This window comes from Heterodontus francisci, chromosome 2, assembly GCF_036365525.1.
Source record: "Heterodontus francisci isolate sHetFra1 chromosome 2, sHetFra1.hap1, whole genome shotgun sequence".
Lineage (NCBI taxonomy): Eukaryota > Metazoa > Chordata > Chondrichthyes > Heterodontiformes > Heterodontidae > Heterodontus > Heterodontus francisci.
In genome coordinates, this window is record NC_090372.1 from 218,826,592 (window position 1) to 218,839,895 (window position 13,304).

General features: G+C 45.6%; 1 protein-coding gene across 2 annotated transcripts in view; it reads right to left on the reverse strand.

Moving 5' to 3' along the window:
• LOC137351371 (NFX1-type zinc finger-containing protein 1-like) overlaps nucleotides 1-13,304 on the reverse strand; it is a 61,821-nt gene that overhangs the window by 4,749 nt on the left and 43,768 nt on the right. For both annotated transcript variants that reach the window (XM_068015825.1, XM_068015819.1), the window contains exons 12-13: nucleotides 10,663-10,773; nucleotides 8,280-8,375 (exon numbers count right to left, since the gene is read on the reverse strand). In XM_068015825.1, coding sequence (XP_067871926.1) covers nucleotides 8,280-8,375; nucleotides 10,663-10,773 — 207 coding nt within the window. The remainder of the gene's footprint in view (nucleotides 1-8,279; nucleotides 8,376-10,662; nucleotides 10,774-13,304) is intronic.

The window sequence follows — 13,304 nt, forward strand, 5'->3', positions numbered from 1 at the left end:
TCTACGGGTATTTAAAAAGGAAAAGAGTAAGTAAAGTGAGTGTTGGTCCTCTAGAGAGTGAGAATGGGGAGTTAAGAGTAGATAATAAGGAATTGGCGGATGAAATGAACAAATATTTTGCTTCTGTCTTCACTATAGAGGATACAAAAAACATTCCAGTAATAGCTGTAAATCAGGAGGAAGGAAGAGAGGAACTTGGTGAAATTACAATCACCAGGGAAGCGGTACTGAGCAAACTGATGGAGCTGTGCAAGTCCCCGGGTCCTGATGGACTTCATCCTAGGGTCTTTAAAGAGGGGGCTAATGAGGTAGTAGATGCGATGGTGTTAACTTTTCAAAATTCGCTGGATTCTGGAAAGGTTCCATCAGACTGGAAAGTAGCAAATATAACCCGGGGGGGGGGGGGTGGAAGACAGAAAACAGGTAACTATAGGCCAGTTAGCTTGACGTCTGTCATGGGAAAGATGTTAGAATTGATCATTAAGAAGGCTGTAGCTGGGCACTTAGAAAAACTCGAGGTAATCAGGAAGGGAAGTCATGTTTAACCAATTTATTGGAGTTCTTTGAAGGCGTAACATGCGCTCTGGATAAAAGGGAGCCCATTAACGTACTGTACTTGGATTTCCAGAAGGCATTTACAAGGTGCCACATAAAAGGCTATTGCGCAAAGTAGGAGCTCATGGTGTGGGGGGTAACATATTAGCATGGATAGAAGATTGGCTAGCTGGCAGAAAACAGAGTGTATGCGTAAATGGGTCTTTCTCTGATTGGCAGGATATGACGAGTGGAGTCCCGCAGGGGTCTGTGCTGGAGTCTCAACTTTTTACAATTTATATCAATGACTTAGATGAGGGGAGTGATGGCATCGTAGCTAAATTTGCAAATGACACAAAGATAGGTAGGAAAGTATAGATAGGTTGAGTGAGTGGGCAAAAATCTGGCAGATGGAGTATAATGTGGGAAAATGTGAAGTTATTCACTTTGGCAGGAAGAACAAAAAAGCAGAGTATTACTTAAATGGGCAATGACTGCAGAATTCCGAGGTGCAGAGGGATCCAGGTGTTCTAGTGCATGAGTCACAAAAGGTTAGTATGCAGGTACAGTAAGTAATAAGGAAGGCTAATGGAATGCTATCCTTTATAATGAGAAGAATTGAAAATAAAAGGATGTTAAGCTTCAGTTATACAGGGCATTGGTGAGACTACATCTCGAATACTGTGTGCAGTTTTGGTCTCCTATTTTAAAGGAAGGATGTAAATGCATTGGAGGTGGTTCAGAGGAGGTTTACTAGATTGATACCTGGAATGAGCGGGTTGTCTTATGAGGAAAAGTTGGACAGACTGGGTTTGTTTTCACTGGAGTTTAGAAGAGTGAGGGGAGACTCGATTGACGTTTATAAGATCCTGGACGGTCTTGACAAGGTGGATGTGGAAAGGATGTTTCCTCTTCTGGGTGAGTCCAGAACTAGGGGGCACTGTGTTAAAATTATGGGTGGCCCTTTTAGGACAGAGATGAGGAGAAATGTTTTCTCTAAGAGGGTTGTGCGACTTTGGAATTCTCTGCCTCAGAAGGTGGTGGAGGTGGGGTCATTGAGTATTTTTTAAGGTGGAGGTAGAGTCAGAGTCATTTACGGCACAGAAGGAGGCCATACGGCCCATCAAGTACATGCTGGCTCTCCACGGAGCAATCCATTCAGTCCCACTTCCCCACTCAATATCCCCGTAGCCCTGCAAGTTTATTTCCTTAAAGTGTTCATACAGTTTCCTTTTGAAATCATTGATTGTCTCCGCTTCCACAACCCTTGTGGGCAGCGAGTTCCAGGTCATCACCATTCGCTGTGTAAAAACGTTCCTCCTCACATTCCCCCTGCATCTCTGGCAGCTGAGCACTGAATGATGAAAGGTCATCAACTTGAAATGTTAACTCTGTTTCTCTCTCCACAAATGCTGCCTGACCTGCTGAGTATTCCCAGTATTTTCTGTTTTTATTTCAGATTTCCAGCATCCGCAGTATTTTCCCTCTATCTCCTAAATTTTCCCTCTGGTGCCTTTGCCAACCGCCTCAAATCTGTGTCCTCTGGTTACTGACCTCCTGCCAGTGAAAACAGTTTCTCCTTATTTACCCTGTCAAAACCCTTCATGATTCTGAACACCTCAATTAAATTTCCTCTTAACCTTCTCCACTCTAAGTACAATCTCTTTCTCCAGTCTCCCCAAAACGGGAGGCCCATATCCCTGTGAAGTGTTTTCTGTTACTATATGAATTGAGGGACATTCCCCTGAACGTTATCCAGTTAATATGTAATCACTGACCATAGAATTCAAGAATCACAGAAATGTTACAGCACAGAAGGAGGCCATTCAGCCCATCGTGTCTGCACTGGCTCTCCGAAAGAGCAATTTACCTAGTGTCGCTCCATCGCCTTCTCCCCATAGCCCTGCACATTCTTCCTTTTCAGATAACAATCCAATTCCCTCTTGAATGCCTCGATTGAACCTGCCTCCACCACACTCTCAGGCTGTGCATTCCAGATCCTAACCACTCGCTATATGAAAATGTTTTTCCTCATGTCACTCTTGCTTCTTTTGCCAGTTACCCTAAATCTGTGCCCTCTTCTGCTCGATCCCTCCCCTAATGGGAACAGTTTCTCCCTATTTATTCTGTCCAGACCCCTCATGATTTTGAACGCCTCTATCAAAACTCCTCTCAAACTTCTCTCCTCCAAGGAAAACAGTCCCAACTTCTCCAATCTATCTTCATAACTGAAATTCCTCATCCCTGGAACCATTCTCATGAATCTTTTCTGCACTCTCTCCAATGCCTTCACATCCTTCTTAAAGTGCAGCGCCCAGAACTGGACATAATACTCCAGTTGTGGCTGAACCACTGTTCTATACAAGTTTAACATAACCTCCTTCCTCTTGTACTCTATGCCCCTATTAATAAAGCCCAGGATACTACATGCTTTATTAACCGCTCTCTCAACCTGTCCTACCACCTTCAATGATTTATGCACATATACACCCAGGTCCCTCTGCTCCTGCACCCCTTTAGAATTGTGCCCTTTATTTTATATCGTCTCTCCACGTTCTTCCTACCAAAATGAATCACATCACATTTCTCCGCATTGAAATTCATCTGCCCATTCCACCAACCTGTCTATGTCCTTTTGAAGTTCTGCACTACCCTCCTCACAGTTCACAATGTTTCCAAGTTTTGAATCATCCACATATTTTGAAATGGTGTCCTGTACACCACGGTCTAGGTCATTAATGTATATCAGGAAAAGCAAGGGTCCTAACACCAACCCTTGTGGAACTCCACTACAAACCTTCCTCTAGCCCATTAACCACTACTGTTTGTTTCCTGTCACTCAGCCAATTTCATATCCATGTTGCTATTGTCCCTTTTATTCCATGAGCAATACATTTGCTCACAAGTCTGTTGTGCGGCACTTTATCAAACGCTTTTTGGAAGTCCATGTACACCAGATCAACAGCATTTCCCTGATCAATCTTCTATGTTACTTCATCAAAAAACTCCAGTAAGTTAGTTAAACATGATTTTCCCTCACAAATCCATGCTGGCTTTCCTTAATTAACCCACGTTTGCCCAAGTGACTATTAGTTTTGTCCTAAATTATCAGTTCTAGGAGCTTCCCCACCACCAAGGTGAAACTGATTGGCCTGTAGTTGCTGGGCTTATCTCCACACCCTTTTTTGAACAAGGGTGTAACATTTGCATTTCTCCAGTCCTCTGGCACCACCCCTGAATCTAAGGAAGAGCGGAAAAGAATGGTCAGTGCCTCCACATTTCCACTCTCACTTCCCTCAGTGTCTTTGGATACATTTCATCCGTTCTTGGTGGCTTTTCAACTTTAAGTACAGCTAGGCTATCTAATACCTCCTCATCAATTGTAAACCCTTCAGGTCCCTGAATTACCTCCTCTTTCACCATGAACTGCACAGCATCTTCGGCCTTGGTATAGTCAGATTCAAATGTTTAACTTAATACCTCAGCCATGCCCCTTGCCTCTAGTATAAATCCCCTTTTTGTTCCTTAATCAGCCTCACTCTTCCTTTTACCATCCTTTTCTATTAAAGACTTTTGGATTCCCTTTATTAGCTGCCAGATTCCTTTCATACAAGCACACTTTCTCTTCACCTTACTCTCAATCTCTTTCATCATCGAAGGATCTGTGGATTTGATTTAGATTAGATTAGAGATACAGCACTGAAACAGGCCCTTCAGCCCACCGAGTCTGTGCCGAACATCAACCACCCATTTATACTAATCCTACACTAATCTCATATTCCTACCAAACATCCCCACCTGTCCCTATATTTCCCTACCACCTACCTATACTAGTGACAATTTATAATGGCCAATTTACCTATCAACCTGCAAGTCTTTTGGCTTGTGGGAGGAAACCGGAGCACCCGGAGAAAACCCACGCAGACACAGGGAGAACTTGCAAACTCCACACAGGCAGTACCCGGAATCGAACCCGGGTCCCTGGAGCTGTGAGGCTGCGGTGCTAACCACTGCGCCACTGTGCCACTGTTTGAGATAGATTCTTTGTTAGGCAAGGGAATCAAAAGGTTAATCGGGGGTAGATGGGAGTGTGGAATTCGAGACACAAACATAACAGCTATGATATTACTGAATGGTGGAGCAGGTTCGAGGGGCCGAATGGCCTAATTCTGCTCCTAATTCATATGTTCGTGTGATCTTATATGGTTCACTAAGATCACCTTTCATTCTTCTAAACTCCGATGGATACAGGCCCAACCTTTCCTCATAAGATAACACTCTCATCCCAGGAATCAATTGAGTTAACCTTCTCTGAACTGCTTCTGATGCAATTATATCATTTCTTAAGTAAGGAGACCAAAGCTGTACACATTACTCCTGATGTGGTCTCACCAACACCCTGTGCAACTGTAGCAAAATTTCGCTACTTGTATACTCCATTCCTTTTGCATTAAACACCAACATTCCATTTGCCTTCCTAATCACTTGCTGTAGCCGCATACTAACTGAAGGGAACTGGGAAATTAGGTTAATTGTCCCTCCTCCCAAGCCCAGCACATGCTCAGAGGAATTGCTCAGAGCCACGCTGATCAGATTTATTCTTAGTACGTGGCCAACATTGCCAAGGCAGAATTTAATTGCCCATCCCTAAATCCCCTGAAGATTTAAGGCTCAACCACATAGTTTGCGGCTGAAGTCATGTTTGGGGCCCAACTGGGTAAGGATGGCAGGTTCCCTTCCCTGAAGAACATGACTGAACCAGTTGGGATTTTTAAGACAAGTAACATTCGTGCCACACAAGTGCCAGGCAATGACCACCTCCAACATGAGAGTGTCTAACCATCTCCCTTTGTCATTCAACAGCATTACCATCACTGAATCTCCCACTATCAACATCCTGGGGGTTAAAATTCACCAGAAACTTAACTGGATCAGCCCCATAAATGCAAGAGCAGGTCAGAGGCTAGGAATTCTGCTGCGAGTAACTACCTCCTGACTCCCCAAAGCCTGTCCACCATCTACAAGGCACAAATCAGGAGTGTGTTGGAATACTCTCCACTTGCCTGGATGGGTGTAGCTCCAACAAGACTCAAGAAGTTCAACACCATCCAGGACAAAGCTTGATCGGCACCCATCCATCACCTTCTACATTCACTCCCTTCACCGATGCACAGTGTGTACCATATACAAGATGCACTGCAGCAACTCACCAAAGCTCCTTAGACAGCACCTTCCAAACCCATGACCTCTACCACCTAGAAGGACAAGGGCTGCAGATGCATGGGAACACCAAGCCACACACCATCCTAACCGAACTGTATCGCCATTCCTTCACTGTCGCTGGGTCAAATTCCTGGAACTCCCTTCCTAACAGCACTGTTGATGTACCTACACCCCAAGCAGTTCAAGAAGGCAGCTCATCACCACCTTCTCAAGGGCAATTAGGGCTAGGCAATAAATGCTGGCCTAGCCAGCGACACCCACATCCCATGAACGAATAAAAAAAAACATATCTCCTCTCAACCTTCTCTTCAAGGAAAACAATCCCAACTCCTCCATATCCCTGCAATTTTTTTCTTTCTTCCAGTATTTATCCAATTCTCTTTTCAAAGGCTACGATAGAATCTGTTTCCATCACGCTTTCCAAATCCTAATAACTCATTGCATAAAAAACATTTTCTTCATGTCGCCTCTGCTTCTTTTACCAATCATCTGATATCTGTTGTCATGCCTTGTAAAGACATATCATATTCCTACTTTTAAGATACAAACTTCATGCAATGTAGACTCTTTGAAATTGACTTTTCATTTTTGAAAAAGTGGACAATGTGCTGCAAGATAGTCGATGAAGGTCAGGTGTAAAGTAGACACATCAATAACAGAATGATACTCATCCAGACATTAATGGAAGGCCATGGATTCCACATCCTGGTCCATTGTGTGGTCACACCAGGGGAGAAGGCCATGTGTCAACCAACAGAGACTCTAATTTGATGGATTTTGACCTCAAAAGATAACCCTCTGGAGAGAGAGAGAGAGAGAGAGAGAGAGAGAGAGGAAGGGATCACAGAAGACAGTCCAGCCAGGTGCTGTGGATAGATCCAGCCTAAACAAGAAGAAGCCCTGCTGCTAATTCTACACTTCAACTTGGTGCAGCAGAGAACTGAAAGTGACCACCACCTCCAATCTGAAATCTTAACCACCAGAAATCTACAACACCTCAACAAGTTCAAGACTACAAACACCCAGGCCTTTATCTTTAAAAGAGACTGTTCTACTTAGAAGGTTTACCAGTAAACCATGAACATCTACCGTACCTTGAACTCTTACCCTTAACCTTCTATCTATCTTCTCTTGGATGCGAGAGTGAATGCGTGCGTGAGTGCTGTTGCAAACATTTTGGGGAATAAATATTGTTCAATAAATAGTTAATATCCTGTTAATAGTTAATATCCTACAAGAAAACCTGTAACTGTCTGTTTATTTGACCCTAAAAACACTCAGGGGCTAACTCATCATTTCAAACAAAATATGATTGTTGTCACCGTCAGCTCACCCTCTTCCATCACTTTGAGAACTTACTGAGAATCAAGTGTAAGAAATAGAGAAACTGATGCCGCATTTCTCCCAGAAAGCCTGCCAAACTGATCCTCAACGTTGCCTGAAAAGAACTGCTTTAGAAAGATCCCAGTGACAGCCGTTTAGGCATATTTGGGATGCCAGACCAAAATGGGGCAACTAACATCTTTCCATATCTTCTCTTTTATCTTCAAAGAGTAGCAAGTATTTGGGCAAAGTATTTTTTTTTGTAACAGAGCTCTACAGAGAGAATTTCTGTATACTTTTCAGTGTGTGTGTGTGGGGAATTTAAAAAGGGAACTTTCATATTTCAATCGGTGTGTTAATGCTTTGCTTCGTTACTGGATAAGCCTTGTTTGATAATAAACTGATAATTTTGTTGATTATTAAAGAAACCTGGTTGGTGTATTTTATTCTGGGATAAAGAGTAGAGGATATGATTGAACGAATCAGTAACTGGGTAAATATTTGAATCTATGTTGTGACCTGTGGAGAAGTGGAACTAGAAAAGTCAACGCACTCCTCCCACCTCAGTTGTAACGATTGCCCATCCCTAATTGCCCTTGAGAAGGTGGTGGTGAGCTGCCTTCTTGAACTGCCAGTCCTTGGGGTGTAACTACACCCACAGTGCTGTTAGGGAGGGAGTTCCAGGATTTTGACCCAGCGACAGTGAAGGAACGGCGATATAGTTCCAAGTCAGGATGGTGTGTGACTTGGAGGGGAACTTGCAGGTGCTGGTGTTCCCATGCAACTGCTGCCCTCATCCTTTCTAGGTGGTACAGGTCGTGGGGTTGGTTCACCCAGTTTTTCTCTCTCAAAGATGCTGCTTAACCGGCTGAGTGTCTCCCTGTGTTTTCTGTTATTCGTTAGTATTCTGCTTTAGTTTTCATTATCTTTAGAAGAAGGGAGGGTGGGCTTTGGGGAAAATATAACATTAATATCCTCTTGAATTTCATCCAGGTTTACAGTTACGAAGGGGAATAGAATACATAAAAAGGAAACATTTGCAGGGGGAGGAGCAGGGGAGACGGACTTATTGGATAGCTCTTTCAAAAAGCTGGCCCAAGCACGATGGACCAAATGGCCTCCTTCTGTGCTGTCGGATTCCATAATGAATGAATAAGGTGCTTTGTGTTGTGTTGCCCAAGTGTTGTTGAGATTCGTACCTTGATATCTTCATATAGTGACACTGATCTGTGATCTCTAAGGTTCGAGTAGAAGGTTGGGACCATTAACTGGGAGATTTCGGGTCTCATCCGGTGCTGAAAGCAAATTAAAAAATGAGTGCAACTTACAACTGATCATTTCTAAAGTTTCCCACTCAACATTCCAACTTGAATCAGGATGAAGGTGAAAATCACGACACTCTCTGGGGAAGAACAGACTGCCGGATTCATGGCCTGACCATGTGCTTTACAGCCAATGAAGTACTTTCTGAAGTGTACTCACTGTTGTAATGTAGGGAAATGCAGCAAACAATTTGTGCACAGCAAGATCCCACAAACACCAAAGAGATAAATGGCCAGACCAACTGTTTTTCCTTTAGGGCTGCTGAATGATGGATGATTATCAGCCAGAACACCGGGGCGGAACAGCCCTGCTCTTCCTCAAAACAGTGGGCATGAGATCTTTTCTGTCCAACTGAGGGGGCAGGCGTGGACTTGGTTTCACATCTCATCCAAAAGATGGCAAATCCAAACTCCCTCAATACTGACCTTCTGACAGTACAGCACTCCCTCAATACTGACCTTCTGACAGTACAGCACTCCCTCAGTACTGAGCCTCCAAAGGTGTGGTACTCCCTCTGTAATGACCCTCCGACAGTGCGGTGCTCTGTCTGTATTGACCCTCCAACAGTGCAGCACTCCCTCAGTACTAACCCTCCGACAGAGATTCAGTACTGAGGCAGCGCTGCACTGTCGGAGGGTCAGTACTGAGGCAGCGCTGCACTGTCGGAGGGTCAGTACTGAGGCAGCGCTGCACTGTCGGAGGGTCAGTACTGAGGCAGCGCTGCACTGTCGGAGGGTCAGTACTGAGGCAGCGCTGCACTGTCGGAGGGTCAGTACTGAGGCAGCGCTGCACTGTCGGAGGGTCAGTACTGAGGCAGCGCTGCACTGTCGGAGGGTCAGTACTGAGGCAGCGCTGCACTGTCGGAGGGTCAGTACTGAGGCAGCGCTGCACTGTCGGAGGGTCAGTACTGAGGCAGCGCTGCACTGTCGGAGGGTCAGTACTGAGGCAGCGCTGCACTGTCGGAGGGTCAGTACTGAGGCAGCGCTGCACTGTCGGAGGGTCAGTACTGCGGCAGCGCTGCACTGTCGGAGGGTCAGTACTGCGGCAGCGCTGCACTGTCGGAGGGTCAGTACTGCGGCAGCGCTGCACTGTCGGAGGGTCAGTACTGCGGCAGCGCTGCACTGTCGGAGGGTCAGTACTGCGGCAGCGCTGCACTGTCGGAGGGTCAGTACTGCGGCAGCGCTGCACTGTCGGAGGGTCAGTACTGCGGCAGCGCTGCACTGTCGGAGGGTCAGTACTGCGGCAGCGCTGCACTGTCGGAGGGTCAGTACTGCGGCAGCGCTGCACTGTCGGAGGGTCAGTACTGCGGCAGCGCTGCACTGTCGGAGGGTCAGTACTGAGGCAGCGCTGCACTGTCGGAGGGTCAGTACTGAGGCAGCGCTGCACTGTCGGAGGGTCAGTACTGAGGCAGCGCTGCACTGTCGGAGGGTCAGTACTGAGGCAGCGCTGCACTGTCGGAGGGTCAGTACTGAGGCAGCGCTGCACTGTCGGAGGGTCAGTACTGAGGCAGCGCTGCACTGTCGGAGGGTCAGTACTGAGGCAGCGCTGCACTGTCGGAGGGTCAGTACTGAGGCAGCGCTGCACTGTCGGAGGGTCAGTACTGAGGCAGCGCTGCACTGTCGGAGGGTCAGTACTGAGGCAGCGCTGCACTGTCGGAGGGTCAGTACTGAGGCAGCGCTGCACTGTCGGAGGGTCAGTACTGAGGCAGCGCTGCACTGTCGGAGGGTCAGTACTGAGGCAGCGCTGCACTGTCGGAGGGTCAGTACTGAGGCAGCGCTGCACTGTCGGAGGGTCAGTACTGAGGCAGCGCTGCACGAACAGTGCAGCACTCCCTCAGTACTTCGCTGGGAGTATTGGCCTTGATTATTTGTGTTGAATTTCTGAGCTGTACTTTTGGCAAAAACTCTACGGAACTGGTTCGAACAGAATTGGTGTTGTTTCTGAGATTTCCGCGAATATTCAGGAAATTCCCCTCCCCCTACCAAGGGGCAAAATGCTTATCCAAGGCCAACACTTTGATCTGCCCCATCAGCGGGTATTGGGGCCTGTGTGTGTGGTGCCACACACAGTATCTCCCTCTACCCAAAAGAATCCTTACAACTAACAGACAGGAATTTTCATCCCAGCAGCTTTAACTAGAGTTAATCCCAGGCTTGGAAGTGGAAGGCCAGTGTCTAAAACACTGATTTGCTAAGAAGCTTTTCCCATCTGGATTGGCACTGGATTTGACAGAGAACCTGGGAATCTCCGCCCTCGTACCTGATGACTCAGTGGCACAAACGGAACCAGATTTTTAACCATCCTCTCAAACAGCGACACGTCCAGGTGATACTTGGCCCCCATCTCGTAATCTGCTAACTTTGGCCTCAGCTGCAGGAAATATGAAAACAACATGAGTGATTCACATGGAGGGAACACAGACCCCAGGCTTTGCTCTGATATAGCCTATTATGAATGCTGCACTTTGAAGTATGGTTATTTTTTTTTAAACTGTGATCTTTATTGCAGTGTAAATTCTGCCCAGAGACAAGCCAGTTACCAGGGAAACAAGGAACCCAGATCAAAGACCCTTCTGAAAGCAAGGTGCAAGGTTGTAATAACAATAGGTTTCACTCTCTCTGACGCACAGTTTGTAAACAGGGAGCCAGGGGCTCTCAAATGCAGATCTGAGTTGCAATTTTTAGCATCTGAAACAATGGAAGGCCCAGGTGGTTTTGCTACAGTCAGACTTATGGTCTGAGAATTGTCAAAGGAAAACAACTATTGACTTTTTGATATGGATAAATTCAGCTTGCTTGCCTTGCTCTGGAGACAGGCTGAAAGGAAGAAAGGAAGACCAGAAAGCAAAGCTGTGCAGCCAAAAGAGAGAGCAAAACAGCTGCTCTTCGATTAACCATACAGCAAATGGCTGTTATGATTCGAACCTAATTCAAAAGTTGAGGTTTGCGGAAGAGAAAAGACCAACACGGTGACCAGAGATTGCCTTATTAATGGAACTCCAGTCGAATGTGAGTGAAGGGGACGTTGGCTTCGAGAAGAAAACCCAGAGATCCAACCCATTGTAGCTGGGAGGAGTCTGGAAATTTTAACTGCAAGGATACCTTTTCGATGAGAACACAGTGTAACATGTAAATGTGGTGTGAGATTTCAGTGTGTTAACAAGTTAATGGGAATTCCTTTCTCTATAATTTAGTGAATTAGCTATCTACTAAGTGCTGTTTAGTTAATGTTGGTTTTTAGTTTAATTGTTGTAGTAAAAGTCTTAAAAAGTGAAATCTTGTGTGACTCTTTAATCAGTCTGGGGGAGGGGCTTCATATCTTGTGTTTTAAAGTTAACAGTCTCAACTGAAGTTGTAACAAGACAACCCAGATCCTCCCTCTATTTCTAACTGTACTCATCCCATTCTGTATTCCATCCCAGTATCCCATCCTAGAATCCCAGCTGTCAGCAAAAAGTAAGCACAAAGCAGTTGGATTGTTATGAATGTCTAATTGGGAAAAGAATCTGCTATGCTTATCCAGTCTGGGTCCATAGGTGACTCCAGTCCCACTTGGTTATATCGAAACCGCTACAATAGACTGCAGCGAATCACGAAGGTGGCTCACACTCCTTCTACCTATGGGAACAGTTTCCCCCTATCTGCTCTGTCCAGACCCCTCATGATTTTGAATGCCTCTATCAAATCTCCTCTCAACCTTCTCTTCTCTAAAGGAGAACAGTCCCAACTTCCCAATATATCCATGTAACTGAAGTTCCCCATCCCTGGAACCATTCTTGTGAATCTATTCTTCACTCTCTCTAATGACTTCATATCTTTCCTAAAGTGCGGCACCCAGAACTGGACACAATACTCCAGTTCATAGAGTCAGAGAGATACAGCACCGAAACAGGCCCTTCGGCCCACCGAGTCCGTGCCGACCATCAACCACCCTTTTAGACTAACCCTATATTAATCCCATTTTTCCCTCTCACATCCCCACCTTCCCTCAATTCTCCTACCACCTACCTACACTAGGGGCAATTTTTTACAATAGCCAATTCACCTTTCAACCCGCATGTCTTTGGAAACCGGAGCACCCGGAGGAAACCCATGTGGTCACAGGGAGAACTTGCAAACTCTGCACAGGCAGTACCCAGAACCGAACCCGGGTCGCTGGAGCTGTGGTGCTAGTCACTGCGCCACTGTGCCGACCATAAGTTGAGAGCGAACAAGTGTTTTATAAAAGTTTAACATAACTTCCTTGCTTTTGTACTCTATGCCCCTATTAATAAAGTCCATGATGCTGTATGCTTTTTTTTAACCGCACTTTCAACCTGTTTTGCCACCTATAATGATTTATGCACCAAAATACCCAGGTCCCTCTGCTCCTGCACCCCCTTTAAAATTATACTCTTTATTTTAAATTGTCTCTTTGCGTTCTTCCTACCAAAATGAATCATTTCACACTTCTCTACATTAAACTTCATCTGCCACTTGTCCGCCCATTCCACCAACCTATGTCCTTTTGAAGTTCTACACTATCCTCCTCACAGTTCACAATGCTTCCAAGTTTCGTAACATCTGCAAATTTTGAAATGTGCTCGATACACCAAGGTCTAGGTCATTAATATATATCAGGAAAAGCAAGGGTCCCAACACTGATCCCTGGGAAACCCCACGACAAACCTTCCTCCAGTCCGAAAAACATCCATTAATCACTATTCCCTGTTTCTTGTCACTCAGCCAATTCCTTATCCATGTTGCTACTGTCCTTTTATTCAATGAGCTATAATGTTGCTTACAAGTCTGTTGTAGGGCACTTTATCAAACACCTTCTGGAAGTCCATGTATAGTACATCAACAGCATTGCCCTCATCAATCCTCTCAGTTACCTCTTGGGGAGGCTGTGACGTAGTGGTA